The sequence below is a fragment of the Arachis hypogaea genome, chromosome 15 (genome assembly GCF_003086295.3).
Source record: "Arachis hypogaea cultivar Tifrunner chromosome 15, arahy.Tifrunner.gnm2.J5K5, whole genome shotgun sequence".
NCBI lineage: Eukaryota > Viridiplantae > Streptophyta > Magnoliopsida > Fabales > Fabaceae > Arachis > Arachis hypogaea.
In genome coordinates this window covers 43,628,585-43,641,946 of record NC_092050.1, presented here as the reverse complement: position 1 = coordinate 43,641,946, position 13,362 = coordinate 43,628,585, and the positions used below count along the sequence as shown (strand labels likewise).

Here is a 13,362-nt window from a genome sequence, read left to right as displayed (position 1 = left end):
TTAATTAAAGTTTTGGTTCGTGTTCGCGAAGGCTCAATATTAAATAAAAATAGTATATAGTAAAAAGGTTTAGAGGTAAGTACCGCTCGAACTTTTAGTACGATCATGAAGTATTAAAAATTAGGGTGTTACAAATGACACCCAAAAATCACTCTATGTCAAGATTGTTGTAAGGGTTTGTTTGGATGAATTGTTACAAAAATATCTTTTTTTTAAGTTATCTATTTTTAAAAAATATTTTAAAAAAGTAAATTAATTTTATGTTTAAATATTTTATGTAAAAATATTCTTTTATTCAATAATTATGTTTGGGTATAATGATATAAAAATATATTTTGTTTAATTATTATATTAAAAATATTTTTTTAAATAAAAATATTTAAAAAACTATAAATTGTAATTTCTAAAAAATATATTTTTTGTTTTTCTAGTATTTTTATTTTTACTATTAAAATTTAGTCAAATACATTAAATAAAAAAAGAAAGATCATTATATATTAAAAAATATCATTTTCTAACAACTTAACAGCATCCAAATAAGTATTAAATGTTTTAAGTACTATTCTAAGTTCATAAAAGAAGAATTGATATTACATTTTAAAGAAAACCGTCAAATTGATACCAAAAGATTTTGATGTTGACAAAAATAATTTTAAAAAATACAAATGGTAAATTAAATCCTAAAAAATAATTAAATTAGTTGACAAAAATGACCAAATATTAACCAAATTTACTTTTGTTAATTAACAGAAAACACTGAATAGAGTCTATTTAAATTAACCAAATATTTTTGACATAATAAATAAATAAAAAATATTTTATATTATTGTATTTAAATATAATTATTAAATAAAAATATTTAATTTTGCATGAGATATTACAAAATCTAATAGTTACTCTTGAATTTGATAGTATTAATTGGAGATAATACTCAAAATAATTTTTGAAGATCAAACTCAATTTGACTCCCAAAATTATAATGACTCTCAAATTTTAAGATGTAATTCAAGTTAATTTTTTCATTTATTTCAGTCGATAAAAAAAATAACAAGACACATTCAATTGATATCTGGTATTAAGAACATTTATCTGATAAAGTCAAATTATTATAAACATCAATTTAATCCCTCTTGATTGAACATAAAAACTAACAAGAACCCCAAATCTCTAAGATTGAAGTTGCTGTTATCTTGGGAAGGATATTGAGGAGCAGCAACCAAGATTCTAGAAGCTCCGATAGATCTTGTTCGCATAGTACTTGGTGGATAATGAGGAATGCACATCGAAACAGAGTTGGGATCCACATTAGTGTAGTTGTGGGATGCGCAATCTATTCTTTATTAGAATAAGACAAATGCAAATTTAAAGAGACCATTTTTAAATTATGATATGAGTTGTTTTAAATTATGATATGAGACTCCTCCTCCTCCTAATATTTCTTTCTTTTATAAATTTTTTTCAATTTTTTGTATGGGTAGATAATGAAGAAAAAAAAGACATAATTAAGAGAAATGAATATCAAATTAGTGATGAGAATTGAAAATCAAATATGCATTAATAATATATAAAATCAAATATGCAAATTAAAAACTATTTTAACTCAAATATATTTTTTAACTGGATTTCAAAATTTATGATTGTCATCAAAATGAATAGTTGTAATTGCTATAATATACCAAAAGTAAAACAAAAAATGATGTCAAAAGTATCATCAATTATAGATACATAATTAAAGTTTCCAAAATACAACTTTACACAAGGTATCTCAAAAATTTTAAACAATAGAATTTCAAAAGACTTTCTACAAATTAAGTCATACATAACTTGTTGCAACAACAACTACGTACCTAAATAATTCTCTATTTCTTTCTTAGTGGTTTGAAGCCTGGACTGAGAACAAATTTCATAAAGGATTAAATATGATTTTGGCCTCCAACGTAGGGGTTGAAAATTTATTTCGTCCCTCACCTTTTTTTCGCTCCAAAATGGTCCCCAAGATTTCAATTTGTTTTAAAATCGTCCTTTTTACCAATTATATTTTTTTATTACCAAATTACCTTTTATTAAAAAATTATAAAATAAAATAAATATAAAATAAAAAAGAAAAAAGAAAGAAAGGGGGATATAGAAGCGGGGTGAGAGGGGACGAGAAAGAAAGAAAAAGAAGGGGGGGGTGGAGGGTGGAGGGGGGAGAGAAGAGGGACGCCATGCCGCCGCACCGCCGCCCGCCACTTCTTCTTCTTCTTCTTCTTCTTCTTCTTCTTCTTCTTCTTCTTCTTCTTCTTCTTCCCGCCGCCGCACCGTCGCCCGCCGCTTCTTCTTCTTCTTACCGCCGAACCGCTGCCCGCCGCTTCTTCTTCTCGCCGCCGCACCGCCGCCCATTTCTTCTTCTTCTTCTTCTTCTTCCTGCCGACTCCACCGCCGCACCGCCGCCCGCCGTCCGCCACTTCTTCTTCTTCTGTGAATTGGATTTTTTGTGAAATTTTTGAATTTTTTGTAAAATTTATTGTGGAATATTGTTGTTGCTGAAATTTGATTTTGGAGTATTGTTGGTGCTGAGTTGAGTTTGAGTATTATTGTTGTTGATGCTGAAATTTGTGAAATTCTGGGTTCTTGGAATATTACTGTTGTTGCTGAAATTTGTGAAATTCGGGGTTCTTTACATGATGATGATGATGATGATGATGATGATGATGATGATGATGATGATGACGACGACGACGGTGCTAGGTGCTGGTGAAATTCTGGTGAAATTTGTGAAATTCTGGGTTTTTTGCTGAAATTTGTGAAATTTTGGGTTCTTTGCGTGATGATAGTGGTGCTGGTGCTTTGCATGATGATGATGATGATGATGATGATGATGATGATGGTGGTGGTGGTGGTGGTGGTAGGTGGTGGGTGGTGGTGGTTGTAGTGGTGCTAGTGCTTTGCATGATTTTGGGGAAGAAGGGATAGGGGGCATTTTAGTCCGAAGGGCGGTTTTAAAACAAACTGAAATTTTGGGAACCATTTTGGAGCGAAAAAAGGCGAGGGACGAAATAAATTTTCATCCCCTACGTTGGGGACCAAAATCATACTTAACCCTTTCATAAACCTTGCCAATTGTGCATCTGTTCCAAAATATAGGGGTAAACACAGATTGGATTGGATATGGCCATAATCTAGATTCAACCTGCACTAAAATTATCGAATTTGATCCAATATTTACGATTTTTAAGCTTTGATCTAATCTTATTCGGATCGGGTATCGAATATATCCGTAAAATATAAAAATATTTTAAAATATTTATTTTTATTAAAAATATCAATAAAATTTTTTTCTCACTTTTTTAAACATGTTTACTCCTATAATATTATTAAAAATATATTCTTAAATAATAAAAATAAAATAATACAATATATATAATAATTATTAATTGAAATAAAATATAAAAAGAATATTTGTTTATTTATTTATTTATTTTTTACGGATCCTTAAATATGCAGATCGAACATGTAGATACCTACCTGAAATTCACAATCTAATCCTATTAGTGTGTAGATCATATTCGATCCAATCATATAGTTTTGCAGATCGAATCAATATCAACAATTTTTTGATCAAATTCAAATAAAAATCATGGATATGCGGATCGAATTCGATCCATGAACATTACTATCAAAACTTGCTCCCTGCATTGAGTTCATTGGTGATATTGATCTTTTTTTTTAGGTTGCAGCTTATCAGGCCTTGTAACGTATTGATGTGGAGTTAGAGGAGGTGGTAAATCCGACGGAGGCATCTAAGAGCAATTTGAAAGTGTTTGATTGGTTAGTGATAAGATATGGCTATTTCATACAAGCAATTTGCAATCTTTAAGTTTAATGTTACCTATTTTTGAATTTCTAATTGTGAATAAATAAGTTAGGTGAAGGCAATCTCTGAAACTTGTATAGCATCACCACTTTGTGTAGTTGCATCAGGAGCATTAGGCTCATTAGTAAAATCACCAAATTATTATGTATCAACAGTAGAATCATTGTGTTAATGTTGCAAGTGTGAGGAGTGTATGAACATCAAAGAAAATAAAGAAGAGTGAGAAGTTTATAAGATGAGAGACCTATTAATTTATTACTTTAAGATTTGAGTTGGATACAGTATCTTTTCATTTATCTTTTTATGAAAACACTTTTTTTTTAATGTGCTATTTGTATCACAATAAATACAAGTGAATTTTTTGTATTGTCTCTTTTATTGGGTTGAATTTTTTTATTTCTTACCATCAGATGGTTTTTATCAATATTTTTTCCTTTTTTTTGGTCAAATTTCTTATTTTAGATGTTTGAGGTCTATTATATTAAATTTTTTTTCACAGATTCTGTCTTAGTATTGAATTTAGAGAATGTATATATGTAACTCTATATGCCTTCATAATCATTTAATGATGACAAAAATTTAGAATTTTTGTTAACCTTAAAATTCTACATACATAGTCACATGACAAATCTACAATAACAAATTCTAATTAGTGATCATTTATAATATGAAATAATACAACTTCAGAATTTTAAAAATTATTTTGAGTATTAACTCCATTAATTACCTTGTTAAACTGTGCTATTCAAGTTTATAATTACAAAAAACAATAGTCACTCCTAAATTTGATATCACTAAGTTAAGTAAAGATCATGTTTATATCCGATAATTCCATAATCATGTGTTTATTTCTTAATTTTCGTCACCATTCACCACCATGTGATTAAACGGAACAAGGGATTACAATGAGTGTATATATATATATATATATATATTCAAGAATATTAATTAAATGACTTTTTTTAATTAAAGTATAGAATTAATTAAAGAGTACTCAAGAATATTAGTTAAAAAAGTTAAAATAGGAAAATGACTTTTTTTAATTCGTTGTTAATGATCGTAATAAAAATAAAAACTATATTTTTTATGTATAGTGTTCTTAAGGGCATTTGTTACTTAAATTCATCTAATTATTTAACAAAGATTAAAATAACTATTTCTATAATTATTAAATTCATAAAAATTATAAAATAAAAAACTAAGAATTTAGATTCTCTAAAATAAAAAATTAATAACGTAGTAAAATAAAAAATTAATTATTATTGAATTTATAATTTCTAGTATATATAAATTTTATTATCTTAATTTAATAGTAATTAATTTTTTATTTTATTATTTTACTAATTTTTTAATTTAAAAAATCTTGATTCAAAAACCAATATCTTAAAAGTACATGTAATATGTTTTTTATCATTAAAATGGATTAAATATTTAAAAAAAGTTAAAAATAATTTATTTGAGACTCTACTTATAAAAACACTGTTCACACGTCTTGGTGAATAAGCTGTGATCACTTTAAGGTTTAACTGTCAGAAGTTAAAACTAGAGAGTATTAATAAATAAAAAAGGAATATTAACATTTCCTCCCTACCTTTTAAGTATAACACATGTATAGAAAATGAGTGAATTTTTTCACATATTCTTACAAATATATCTTCTAAATATTTTATCGTTATCTTTAACTTATATCTTACAAAACGTAGTTTAAAGAATTCATAATATGATAGCATGATAATAAAAAAATAATAATATTACTAGATTACTAGATATGTGAATCAAAAAATAAATAAATTATTGCTATAATAATTAAAAGATGGTGGTGTCTAACTTATTAAAAAAATAAAAATTAAGATTCAATTTAAAAAATATAAAATAAATAATTTTTAAATATTTAAAATTTGTTATAAAAAATAAATTAAAAAATTGACATTAAATAATAAAACACCATAAAATTCACCAAATATAGGTTAACTAATAGAATATATTTGACGCGAGATATAGCCGTTGGGACTTGGGAGGCATCTGCTGGAACGAAAGTAGAAAATCGGTTCGTTAATAACAGTTCAAAAAGTTTTTCGACCGTTAGAGAAAACTGACCATTACAATTCTTGCAACATTACACTTACGCACTCCCTCTCCCTCCTTCAGCACCAAGCAGCAAAGCAAACACACGCTCTTTCTGTTTTCCTCTCAAAATTAAATTAGATCAAACTCAACGCAGCAATCGAACTCAACCAGAGACACCAAATTCGGAGGAAAGAAAAACCCTCTTTCACCTTAACTCGAGGTTGTGCTCAAATAAATTGGACATGGCAACGGCGGCGGCGGAGGAAACTGGAAGTAGTAACATCGGCGGTGGCAGCGGCACCACCATTACCGTGATCGATGAGACCTACGAGTTCTCAGCGCCGAGGTTCTTTGATTTCATCAATGGGGAAACCGAGGAGGACGAACGCAGGGCTCAGCTATGGTTCGATACTGCTCTCTCCTACGCACCTTCACGTAAGTTTTGTTTCTTTAAATTGTTGCTGAGTGAAAAGTTGGGATTTTAGGTTATAGGGTTATACACATAGGATCGAAGCAGGTTAGGGTTGGTTTAAATCCATGCTGATTTCTTAGCATTGGTTTCTCCTGTGGCTGCTATTCTGTAAATTCTTCAATTAAACCTGTCGCATGGTTCTAAGCTCTTTGATTAAGCTATAAGTTATTTGGAATGTTGGATAATTCGCTTAATAGGAAGTTCAATTCTTTTTGCACCAACACCTTTTAGGTTAGGGTTAGTTACATAAATATTGTTCTCTCTAAACAGGCTATCAGGATAAAAAGTTTAAACTATTGTTTAGTTTGTTTTCTAATTGGTGTTTATTGTATGATTATTTACGTGATTGATCTTTACTTGGTTCTTCAAATTGTTGGCAGCATTCATGCCTAAAATCAAGGCTGGTAGATCTATCACTGTAGATACCTTGTGTGATTTTAGTGAAGCTGACAAAATAGACACGGTACTCTTACTTCTACATTGATGATATAATTGTTGTGCTTAAAATTTGATTGAATTATCATTACTGATCATATATTGTTTTACTAGACATCCGAAAATGCTGAGAAGACTTTTCAGGAAACAATTAAACAGCCACAGAGCATCACTACTGAAATAAAGGAAGATGATGCACCTTGCAGTGAAGTCAAAGAAGAAAACAAGACAATTACTTCTCATGTGGTAATTATTGCTGCAATCTGAGGATCCCTTTTGGAAAATTTGTTCCCTGAGTATTGACTTAAGTTTAACAATTATGATCAATGGATATCAGGTTCCTGCTGATATGGAAAGAAGTGCAGATGTTTGCAAAGGAGAGAGCTCATGCTTAGGGATTTCATCATCTGGAGATGGGTCTGCTGAAGTAGGAAAAGATGCTTGCACTCCCAAGCCAACACTGCAGAAAAGATTGCCAACCACCACCTCCAAGAAGCAAGAGACAGCTAGAAAGATAGGCACTAGTAAAAAACCACAGTCACAGTCATCATCCATGAAAACCAGCACTGCTGGGACTCCCCATGTGGCCCAAGAGAATCAAGCTATTAAAAAGCAAAAATTGGAAGGAGGAAAGAGTAGACAGGTAAATTTTGCCGTTGTTCTTCCGCATTTTCTATTTAAAATTTTTTATGTCTTATCTTAATTGTATCCCTTTTTCTTTCTTCGTCAAAACTTTTCAGATTCTGAATGTCAAACATCACAATTTGCCCCATAAGTCTAAATTGGGTTTATTAACCACTGGCAATGCCAACATCCCTTCAAGTACTAGCAAGACTAACAAAGAAGACAGAAAGGTTTGTGTTGTTCATTAATTTCATATATTAATAAAAGATCCTTTTGATTATAATTTTAGTACTTTACTGCTGATCCTTTTATATCGAACTATCAATGTCTGTATGTGATAGGTTTATGTTCGTGGAACACCAAAAACAGCACCTGCACCATTTATATCAACAGCAGAAATACTTAAAAGATTTCAGTCCAGTACAAGAGACCTGTCATTGCCCAATGCTCTTTCTAATGTAAGATATGGATCTGTTGTTTTCTCTCCTTTTTTATCATATGGTACATGTTAAAATTTAAAATACATTTTTGACTAATTAGTTGGGGAAATGTTGCTTCCATGACCAGACAAAACCAAAACTAACATTGACCCGACCAAAAGAACCTGAATTTGAGACAACTCAAAGGGTTCGCCCAACTAAGGTGAAGAGTAGTGCTGAACTTGAGGAAGAGTTGATGGCTAAAATGCCAAAGTTTAAGGCTCGTCCACTGAATAAGAAGGTACTTTTTCATTCTTCTCTGGGTCGTACGTGAATGTTATCGTTTATGCCTAGATTTATGAAATTTATTTATTTCCTTTTTTTTATCCATTATAGATTTTGCAGACATCAAGTTTGCCTCCGATACCAAGAAGTACACCCCATCCTCCAGAGTTTAAGGTAAACCACATCAAAATATGTTTAGCAGAAATGCCTAATGTGATACAAGTACTAATAATTATTTATTTATTATTTTCTTTAGGAGTTTCATTTGGAAACAATGGCCAGGTCCCATCAGAATGTAGATTCAGCATCAGTAGCTTCAACAGAGCTGTCTCATAAGGTAATTTAGAGCAACAGGAGTTATATGATCCCTTTTGGATATGTCGGCTTATTCACTTCGATTCATTAGGTTGTCTCTTTTCCTTCTTTGACACAGGATAATTCATGGAAGCCTCGTCATCTTACAGAACCTAAAACACCTGTACTTCAAACATCACTGAGGGGCCGTCCGCCGAAGGTGAAGAGCTCCATGGAATTAGAGCAAGAGGAGCTTGAGAAAGCCCCCAAATTCAAGGCAAGGCCGCTAAATAAGAAGGTAATGGTGCCAACTTCGATATTACTTATGTAAGAATTTTGTCCTATCCTTCAAGAATTTTATGGTAACCAAATGATTTCTTGTCAGATTTTTGAAAGTAAAGGCAACATTGGCATATTCTGCAATGCAAAGAAGAATGTTACCGAGCCTCAAGAATTTAACTTTGCAACAAATGAGAGGATCCCACCACCTGCTGCTGTGGCAGATTTGTTTGACAAGGTACTTTAGAGTTAAATACTTTTCTCTTAGATATTTATTATCAGTTAAGAGATTCATTTTCTTAATGGGGTTTGCAGCTTTCTTTGAAGTCATCTGAATCTGCACATAGCCATAATGCTCTTCCAAGAAACACAACTCCAAATCCATTTCATCTCCATACTGAGGTTCATTACTTCACCTTTCATGGAAGATTAGTATAGCATGGTGAATAGTCTAGTTTTGGTATACCAACATTCTTAATCATGTTTTAGGAAAGAGGTGCTGAAAAAGAAAAGAGACTGTTGGTAGAACTTCTAACAAAACAGTGGGAGGAGGAAAGAGCGAGGGTTCCCAAGGCTAATCCATATCCTTATACCACTGACTACCCTGTGGTAAGAAGTTTCTCAATTTCGGCGCCCAATTGATGTTTACTAATTGATAGAGTATACATAGTATATATAAAATTGTTGGTGTCGTTTGTAGATTCCGCCGAAACCAGAACCCAAGCAATGCACAAAACCAGAACCATTTCAACTGGAGAGCCTAGTGAGACATGAGGAAGAAATGCAGAAAGAAATGGAAGAAAGACTAAGAATGGAGAGAGAAGAGGCCGAGATGAGAACATTCAAGGCACAGCCAATCTTAAAAGAGTGAGTACCAATTCAGAAGTTTATTCTTCCTGACGTGTATGAAGAAATACGATGTTCTTAATATAGTCTTTGTGGATATCATTGCAAGCAGGGACCCAATCCCAGTTCCAGAGAAGGTTCGCAAACCCCTTACACAAGTTCAACAGTTTAATTTACATGTGGAACATCGCGCTGTGGATCGAGCACAATTTGATGAAAGGGTAAAATCTCTCTCTGCATTTTGTGTGTGTGTATGTTATTATTATTGGTATTAGTATAGCTTTTTTGTGGCAGATCAAGGAGAAAGAAATGATGCACAAACGATACAGAGAAGAAAGTGAAGCAGCAAGAATGGTATAATATATTTTGTGAACTTTGGTACATTGTTATAGTCATCTAGTTACATGTTTGAGTGATAGTGATAAGTTTGTGAACAATGCAGATAGAGGAAGAGAAGGCTCTGAAACAGTTGAGAAGGACAATGGTTCCTCATGCTAGGCCTATTCCTAAATTTGATAATCCATTTTGTCCCCAAAAGTATATTCTTAAACTCTGTCTGTTTTTTATTGAAAAACGTTTTCTTATAATAAAAAATACAACTAATACTCCGTGCATACTAAATGTTGCGTACTTAGGTCTACCAAGGACACAACAAAACCTAAGTCACCAAAATTGCGTGTATTCCATAGAAAGGAGAGGAGGAAGGTATTCAATGGAACTGTAATTTCAAGTCCTGCCTCCAACATGAGATGATGATGGATTGATGGCTACATCAACTTTGTATTAACATTATTGTAGTGTTCAAGATTTCTTGAATGACACACCCCTATGTATGTTTCATAGTTGTTTTCATAGTCAAATTCCTAATTCTTTGTAAATTTTTTTCCAAAAACTATATAGAGATATTAATGTTGTTCTAATGATATGAATACCTTCATAAAAATACTACGTCACACTAGTAAATTAGTCATAACTTATTAAAACCGGTGTACTCACCAAATCTCACTTGAAAATAATAATTGCCTGAAAAATATTTTTGTTTTATGTTGTTATTATTGGTACTAGTATTAGTATATATCTTCCTTCCTTTGGCAAATCAAGTAGAAAGAAATAATGTACAAACGATGCAGAAAAAAATATTCTATATTTTGTGAACTTTGGTACATTGTCATAGTCATTTATTTGTTGTTACATGTTTGATTTAATAGAGATAAATTTATAAACAACGCATATAGAGGAAGAGAAGGCTCTGAAACAGTTGACAACGATGGTGCCTCATGTTAGGCCTATTTTCTTTGATAATCTATTTTGTCCCCCAAAAATTTTTCCTTAAACCGTGTAACTAATACTCCCTACATAATAAATGTTGCAGAGTACTCCACGGAAAGGAAAGGAGATGATGATGGCTACATCAACTTTGTATTAGTATTGTAATGTTCAAAATTTTTGAATCACACATCGTAGTTGTTTCCATTGTCAAATTCCTTAATTTTTTAGAGGCTTGAATACCTCCAGGAGTTTAGAGGCTTGCTCATCCTTGAGTTGCTCAATCTTGGTATGTGTAGGAAGAGAGGAAGTGAGCTCTTTAAGGTCTCTGGCATCTATCGTATTTTCGTCAGTTGGCCCCTCATCACCAGAGGGTTGCTTATCTACTTTTTTTTCACCTATCAAATAAATGGTCTTACATTTTTCTCTCGGATTCGGAATTGTATCACTGGGAAATGTATTAGGAGGTTCTCAGCAACTTGCTTGCTCAACTGTCCTATTTGAACTTCTAAGTTCCTAATTGAAACTCTAGTTTTCTGTATAAAGCTGTGGGTGATCTTGGAGAGTTTTGCTAAGGCTATTTCTAAGGCCAGCTTTGAAGATGATGGTTCTTGATAAGAATAGAGAGAGTATGGTTCTTGATATAAATAAAGAGATGATGGTTCTTGGTATGAGTAAGGAGATGATGGTACTTAATAGATGAAATATGGAACACTGAAGTTTTCTTGGTCTTGACTTTTCCAACCAAAATCCGGATAGTTTCTCTATCTACAGTAATATAAATCATTCCTTGAGTGTGAGTAGTAGCCCATGTAATCTCTCTCCATTATTTTCCTTAGCACAAAACACAAAATTGAATCAAACGTACTATGTGGTAAAAAGAGAGGAAAAGAAGAAATAATAGAAAGAAATATTTTTTATTTTTTTATTTTTTTTTGAAATAGAAGAGAAATAGGAAAAAAGAAAAAGAATATGTAATCTAGGTAATCAATTAACAGGTAGTTGTTAATCACAATTAATCTCCGGCAACGGCACTAAAAATTTGGTGCGAAATTTACAATCCAAAACTTACCGGCAAGTGCATCAGGTCGTACCAAGTAATAAACTCAGGTGAGTGAGTATGGATCCCACGAGGATTAATGGACTAAGCAAGCAATTATTGATTTGTTGTTCTAGTTAGACTAGTTGAAATGAGAGATTTGATTATCAAATAATAAAAAAGACAGTAAAGTAAGAAAAGCAAACAATAAAGGTTGAGAAAATGGTATGAGAATAAAGTTAAGATTTTGGAGATGTTTAAATATCTGGGTTAATATTCAATGTCAATTACCTTGATCATACAATAATTTAGTTTATGGCAAACTCCAAGTGATTAAATTCCTATTCCTAGGCAATCCAATCTCCTCTAATTCAACCAACCGTTAATTTCTTGATCAATTAACCTACTTCACGTTGTACGTGAGCCCATAAATGATACTCCAGGATCACACTTTCAAGTCACATATAACATGGAACAGCCCACATATTACGTGGGCCTCGCTGCCTCTTCCAGAACATCAATTCAAGACTTTATGTTCTTCAAAAGTTCAACTCGAGGATTATTCACAATTAATGTTGACAATTATTAAAGATCATAAGCAATCAAGGAAGATATCTTCTCGGTGGAGAATGATTAGGAAATTGATTTGATTATGTTTTAGTTTTGATTCTGGCTTAATTTGAATTTGAATTTGAATTAGGGTTAGTATTTAATACAGAGGGGGACACTTTGTTCCGCTCTCCCACTTTGCAATTTTTATTTCATACGGATTTCAAGAACAAGCATAAGTTTCTAATTCTCCTCGGATAAGGTTAGGAGCTCTGTTAGTTTTATGAATTAATGCAATAACTTTTCTGTTTCTAATTGATGCAATGGATTCCTCTTTAAGAAATGGTTTTCGTTCTTCATCTCAAAGGGTTTGAATGTGTTGGAAAATAATTCTTCTCTAACTTAAATTTTCTTAAACTCTTGGAAAATTAATTAATTAAATTAAGCTTGAAAACCAATTCTCATAATTTGTATGTTTCGAAACTGGATTGATAAGTGACATAGAATCAACTGGGCTAAACTCTTATGAAATGTGTGGTTTTATAAATCTAAAATGTTCTTCAACTCTTTTTCTGATTAAGTGACTATGGAATTAGCATTTAATTAGGTGAAAGAGAAATTGAATCACCCAGGGATTGGGGTTTAATTACTAATGGTTTACCATAAAAGAATCGTTGCATGATTAGAATAGAAAGTGAAAAGTGTTTATTCAGACGACTAACATCTCTGAAACCTTAACTTTCTCAATTATATAACTTTCTCAACCCACTATCTGCTTTGTTTTTGTTTCGTTTACTTTCTGTTTATCCTTAAATCCAGTCAAAACCTTAATTTGCTAGTCTGACTAGATTAATCAATTAATTTTGCTTGCTTAATCCGTTAGACCTCGTGAGATTAACCCTCACTCACCTGAGGTTATTACTTGATTTGA

The 13,362-nt window shown here is 31.7% G+C and overlaps 1 protein-coding gene across 1 annotated transcript; it reads left to right on the top strand.

The window, feature by feature from the left end:
* Window positions 1-5,879: 5,879 nt before the first annotated feature.
* LOC112750228 (protein TPX2) lies at window positions 5,880-10,455 on the top strand. Its single transcript, XM_025798845.3, has 18 exons — window positions 5,880-6,358; window positions 6,776-6,858; window positions 6,945-7,076; window positions 7,168-7,473; window positions 7,571-7,684; window positions 7,796-7,912; window positions 8,022-8,174; window positions 8,270-8,332; window positions 8,415-8,495; window positions 8,592-8,750; window positions 8,838-8,969; window positions 9,047-9,133; window positions 9,221-9,340; window positions 9,432-9,598; window positions 9,690-9,798; window positions 9,872-9,931; window positions 10,020-10,114; window positions 10,213-10,455. Exons 1-18 carry the CDS (start codon window positions 6,166-6,168, stop codon window positions 10,328-10,330), a joined length of 2,289 nt encoding a protein of 762 aa, XP_025654630.2. The 5' UTR covers window positions 5,880-6,165; the 3' UTR covers window positions 10,331-10,455.
* Window positions 10,456-13,362: the final 2,907 nt, after the last annotated feature.

Bases quoted from the DNA above. Each gene is read 5' to 3' on its own strand.
- LOC112750228 (XM_025798845.3), top strand. From the start codon at position 6,166: ATGGCAACGGCGGCGGCGGAGGAAACTGGAAGTAGTAACATCGGCGGT. The intron at 9,134-9,220 runs GTTCATTACTTC...ATCATGTTTTAG, and splicing joins CATTTCATCTCCATACTGAG to GAAAGAGGTGCTGAAAAAGA. The intron at 9,341-9,431 runs GTAAGAAGTTTC...TGTCGTTTGTAG, and splicing joins ATACCACTGACTACCCTGTG to ATTCCGCCGAAACCAGAACC.